Below are 5,598 nucleotides of genomic sequence, written 5' to 3'. Positions count from 1 at the left end.
GAATTAGTAAATGTTTTAATATGAAAATGCTATGAGAATACTTGAGAATTGTCATAATGGTAGGTAATATTTATACTAATACATAATATGTGTATCAATAAAAAATTTCCTAAACATTTTAATATGATTATTGATTGAAGATTGATAAAGATGGTAAGTCCATTGCATCTAAAATATTTACAGATTGTTAGTGTAGCAAATTCATTTATTTATAACTGGCCTTTAATATTTGGGTTTTAGAAAGCTAGGAGCCAATGTAAGACCACTTAAAGTCGGTTTGTTAGTAATAATTAGCTGAATAATAAGCAATGCCCAGCAGATTGGCTTTATTCTATAGGGAGCATTTGGTAGCATTGAGGGAGTTTTAGTGTTGGAGGATTTAGAATTTAGGATCGATGATGATAAGAAATAAATATCTCCTAAATCTGCTTTGTTAAAGAGACATGAGAAGGACAGTTGTCACTGACACTCTTGTTCCTGAAGCTTGAGTGTCTTCATGGAGATTTAAGCTTCTTGGCATCCATGCCTGCAACTATTTTCATAGGAATTTGGTGAGAAAAAAATATTTTATTTTCATCTTTAACAGTTCAGCCAGTTTATTAGAAAAAGTTTATCATAATGTGTGAATATCTCCATAGAAATAATAATGTGGAAACACCTTTAAAGGAAAGTTTCTAACAAATGTGACACACAACAGTCCTGAAAAGCTAAATGAAATATTTTGTTATTTTGCCCACTTTCTCTAAATCCCTGCTGACTCACAGCTATGTGTTTATACACCAAAGATTTGTGCTCAGTCATGTGACTTTGTAAGAGTCCATGTGGTCAACTGCTATGCTTTGATTCTGATTAAGTAAAATTACCCGTTCTGACGTTTACTTTGGAAATTTCCATAGTCAAGATGAATTTCTTGTTCCTGGAGTCACAGGACTGTGTGGCTTCTCAGGGCATCTATGCCTCCTTCCTCACGGGGTTATTGGATTCCTTGGAAATCCTGAAATATGAAGAAAGGAAGAGCCCCACAGCTACAGCATCTGTTTCATGTTAAATGCTTGGACAATATAAAACAAAAGTCATCTTATGCTTTTTGAGATTTGACAGTAGAACATTCAATAAATTTCATAAGCATACCAGATTCTCTGCTATTGTGTGTTTCTGTGGTCAATAAAACTCCATGCCAATTTTCTCCTTCATATTTCCAGTAAATATGGAGGTGAACAAATTCCACAGAATAGTTTTTCTATTTAGTTGTAACAACTGGCATAATGTCCTCTGTGTAACTTTCTGTACAATATTTCAGTTCTACATATTTTCATTTCCTCAAGTTTATTTCTTGTCTATTCCTTTTAAAATATCTCCTTTTCCACTCATTTAAAAATAAAGCAGATGAGTTGAGAAAATTAGTCTATTCAAATTACATATTCTGGAATGGAGTTGTTAGCTAATTCTATATGACTACTAAGATTCAAAAAAAGTAAAGTACATGTTAGTAGGAAACCCACTGGGCTGGACTTGCCTTAATACTCCATAGCTATTCCATTCAGTGGGTGATTAGACTCTGAAATCTGTTATTTCTAAGTGATCAACTCCAATGTTAGATTAGCAATACTGCAATGCAAATACACAAAACACCTTATGACCAAAATTGTGCATATTTATCATTACAGAAACATAGTAAAGTGGTACCAACTTGAATGCTCTCTCTGCTGTATTCTAGGATCTGGCACCATTGTCCTGACTGATTACACTCATGAGTACACATGGCTTGGTGAAATATTTTACATTGAATGTTATTTGTGGTCATTATAAATTAGATAGTTTCATGTTTTACCTACTTGATTCTTTATATAAATGTACTATTTATCACTTATGCCAATGCTGGTATTGGAAAAAATGGCCATTCATTCTATGGTGATATGTTTTGTAATGTTAAACAGCATCTTTAGTTTCACAATCTCCATCAAGGAAATTAAAAGTTCAGGAAATACCGTGACATTGTTAAAATCATTTTAAAATCATGGACAACTGAAATATTAAAAACATTCACAATTCATTGGGCAATTTTCCATAGAGGCATATGTTTTTTAAAAATTACAATTCCTAGATTTATCATTAATATAAGAACAAGTTGTGTATACATGTGTGCATGTGTGTTTTATCTAAAATAAATTACTTGTAACAATATGGATTAACAGATTACAGGTTCATTGTTATAAACAAACATCATAATATTTTAAATCAGATGTCTTTAATCCCATAAGGAAATCAACGAATGGTTCTTTACATGTATTTTGTTGAAAACAAATGAAAAAGAATACTGAAAATTTGTGGTTGTTTTTAATAAATGTATAATCAGGTAGCATATATGAAAAGGATAGAAGCAGAATATTTTAAATTACCTTCTTATTAGCTGACATGTTCATGTCTTAGAATGATAAACATACTAATATAACTACTACCAAATACAAAAATAACTAATACCATTTTCCTCCATAAGAAGTTTTGAAAGATATATGTAAAAAGGTAGGATGATGCCATCTGTGAAGGCCAAGAGAAACATCAGAGGGAGAGAAGCCTGGAAAATGTCAGCATGTTCAAAACCCATTCTAAATGAGAATGAAAATGTCATTATGTAAAGCAATACTTTGTACAGTGAGACTTTTCTACTTGAGCTTGTTTTTAGAATATTTTAGCATATTTTCCATTTTTATTCTAAATTTTGTATAAAAGTTATATATTATAAATGTATTTTATTTAAACATGATCTTAATATATATTAAATTGGAAGTAACTTATAGTTATTTAGAGCAATGTGCATAATTCCAGGTAAATTTACGTCTATAGCCTTCTCAGTTACTTTTCAGATAATGGCATGTTATAGAAATATATACGCAAAAATTGTTCAGAAAATGCTTCCTATTTCAGGAAAGCTACAAAAGCAGAAACAGAACACTTTGTTCTTGTTTATTAGAAGATTTTGGCATGTACTAATGTGAACTATAATATGATCCTATTCTCACTGAGTTTTGGCCATGCTTTCTTTGTTTCATCTCTCTTTGCAGTAAGCAGCCTGAGGAGGTGTGATGGAAGGAAACAGGACGCTGCTGACTGAGTTTGTTCTCAGAGGAATAACAGATCGTCCAGAGCTGCAAGTCCCCCTCTTCCTGGTGTTCTTCTTCATCTATATTGTCACCATGGTGGGCAACCTTGGCTTAATCTTTCTTGTCTGGAAGGATACCCATCTTCACACTCCCATGTACCTTTTCCTTGGAAATTTAGCCTTTGCTGATGCCTGTACTTCATCCTCTGTGACTCCAAAGATGCTTATGAAATTTTTAAATGAGAATGACATGATTTCTCTGGGTGAGTGCTCTGCCCAATATTACTTTTTTTGTTTCAGTGCAACTGCTGAAATTTTCCTATTGGTAGCGATGGCCTATGACCGCTATGTAGCCATATGCAACCCTCTGCACTATGCAGTTGTGATGTCCAAAAGACTCTGCACTGTGTTAATAAGTATGTCATATATAATTGGTTTTATAAATCCTGCAGTTCATGTAGGACTATTATTCAGATTAACTTTCTGTAAGTCCAATGTTATTGAACACTTCTACTGTGATTTCTTGCCAGTCTATACAATCTCTTGCACTGATCCATCTCTTAATGCATTGGTGATTTTTATTTTTGCTTCCTCCATACAAATCAGCACCTCTGTGACCATTGTAGTCTCTTATGCCCGTGTCCTATTTGCTGTCCTGAACATGAAGTCTAAGAAGGGCAGAAAGAAAGCCTTCTTCACCTGCAGTGCCCATCTGTTTTCTGTTTCTTTGTTCTATGGCACTCTCCTCTTCATGTATATGAGTCCTGGGTCTGCACCAGGCAAACAACAGGATAAAATATATTCATTGTTCTACACAGTTGTGATTCCTCTTCTAAACCCCTTTATTTATAGCTTAAGAAACAAGGAAGTTTTAGGTGCTCTGAAAAGATTTATAAAATGATCATTATTTTTTTAATATTTCAAATTTTTTTGTATCACCTTTTCCTCTCTTTTGCAATGCATCATAAAATTTTAGCCTATGTTTTGCATATAATTGAAATTTTACAGATTTTTCATTAAAGGAATAAAAAGTTAGACTGTGATAGTCTTAGTCACATTATTATAAAATGTTAATATGGACTTTAATAACTAATCCCTGTCATTTGTTGTTTTGAAATTCATACTCTCTGTTAAAGTTCCTTCATTAAATTTATTTATTAAATTAATAAACTTTTGGTTTACGATCTATATCACAACTCTGAGTTTATTTTTATCACAAAGTAATTTAGGTACACAAATGATTCATTTAAAACCCATTTTTCCACTCCTAACCATTTCTCTAACAAAGTTCACTTAAATAATCTGTAGTTCTATTTCTAGTACATAGATTAAATAATACCTATGTATCGTGTGACAAGGAAGGATCCCATCCAACAATTTAAATGGACTATTTCTTGAGATTTAAGAGTAATCTGAAAGAGATCAATATTTATTTTATATGCACTGAGAAGTTAAAATATTAAAACTCACAATAAACTTTTTTTTCATGGAACTTAAGAAGACAATTTTAAATTCTTACAAATGGTCTTTTTGCTGCCTGTGCCTATTTTTGTTTTCACATATTTCTTTGGCTCTGATCCAGAGATTTGGATACATCTTCCAGCTAAGATCCCCAAATGTATCTCATTAGGAGGAGGGTGAACAGACACACTGTGCTTCATATCTTGAGCCACATGAAGTCAACAGCATCATTCAGAAATATTCTTGTCATGACTTTTTATAATTTTTCTGGGTATTGAAACAATATGAAAAAGAAGGAAACAAATTGAACACTATCAACTGCAGAAACCACAATGTATAATATTTGAAAACATGACTATACTATTTTCTCAAAAGTGTTAAAGGATATGAATCAAAACTGTGGTATGGAGGTGAAATGGCCTCATAGGCTCTCACATTGGACAGTTAATTCCCATCTGGTGCCACTATTGGAATATTAAGGAATTTTTAAGAGGTGGAGCCCTGCTTGTGGAGTTGGGTCAGCACAAGCAGGCTTTGAGTCCCAATAGCCCCATCCACTCCACTTCTTATTTTGCTCTGCTTCCCGAGTGTGCAATGTGCCTGTTGTTTTAATATTGGCCACAGGGACTGGATTCTCCAGGAAATGCAAAGCTTAATCAATGCTTTGCCTTTTACGTAAAGCAGCTCAGACAGAAGATTGGCTTGAGGCAGTGTGATCATCCTGACCTTTTGGTTCTTAGGCCTTTGGAAGTCCTTCGCAGTAGGAGCATGGAATAGTTTGAAACGCTGGGCAAGAGAAGCCCTCCACCGCTATAAGCAGAGCTTAATAGGCCATTCTAATGGGAGTTTGAAATGTTAGGAGGTAGTGAAAAGATACTGGACTTTTAAGCCTGCCTCATGATGTTATAGAGGGAAGTAAGGATGGCCTAGAGGTCTCTCAGGGTGTACTGTGGCAAAGAATCTTATGACATCCCTAAAAACTTGATGGAGACTGAATTGAAAAGTACTGGCCTAATACATTCTATAGTAGAAAATTT

General features: G+C 33.6%; 1 protein-coding gene across 1 annotated transcript; it reads left to right on the top strand.

The window, feature by feature from the left end:
- Nucleotides 1–438: 438 nt before the first annotated feature.
- On the top strand, nt 439–4,289 carry LOC102913205 (olfactory receptor 5AC2-like). Its single transcript, XM_006981601.3, has 2 exons — nt 439–551; nt 3,063–4,289. The coding sequence occupies exon 2, from the start codon at nt 3,084–3,086 to the stop codon at nt 3,999–4,001; it is 918 nt and encodes a 305-aa protein (XP_006981663.3). The 5' UTR covers nt 439–551; nt 3,063–3,083; the 3' UTR covers nt 4,002–4,289.
- Nucleotides 4,290–5,598: the final 1,309 nt, after the last annotated feature.

This window comes from Peromyscus maniculatus, chromosome 12 (genome assembly GCF_049852395.1).
Source record: "Peromyscus maniculatus bairdii isolate BWxNUB_F1_BW_parent chromosome 12, HU_Pman_BW_mat_3.1, whole genome shotgun sequence".
NCBI lineage: Eukaryota > Metazoa > Chordata > Mammalia > Rodentia > Cricetidae > Peromyscus > Peromyscus maniculatus.
The sequence above is the reverse complement of the archived record's forward strand: the minus strand, read 5'-3'. Positions and strand labels throughout refer to the sequence as shown.

Coding starts and splice junctions, on each gene's coding strand:
- LOC102913205 (XM_006981601.3), top strand. CDS start 3,084: ATGGAAGGAAACAGGACGCTGCTGACTGAGTTTGTTCTCAGAGGAATA.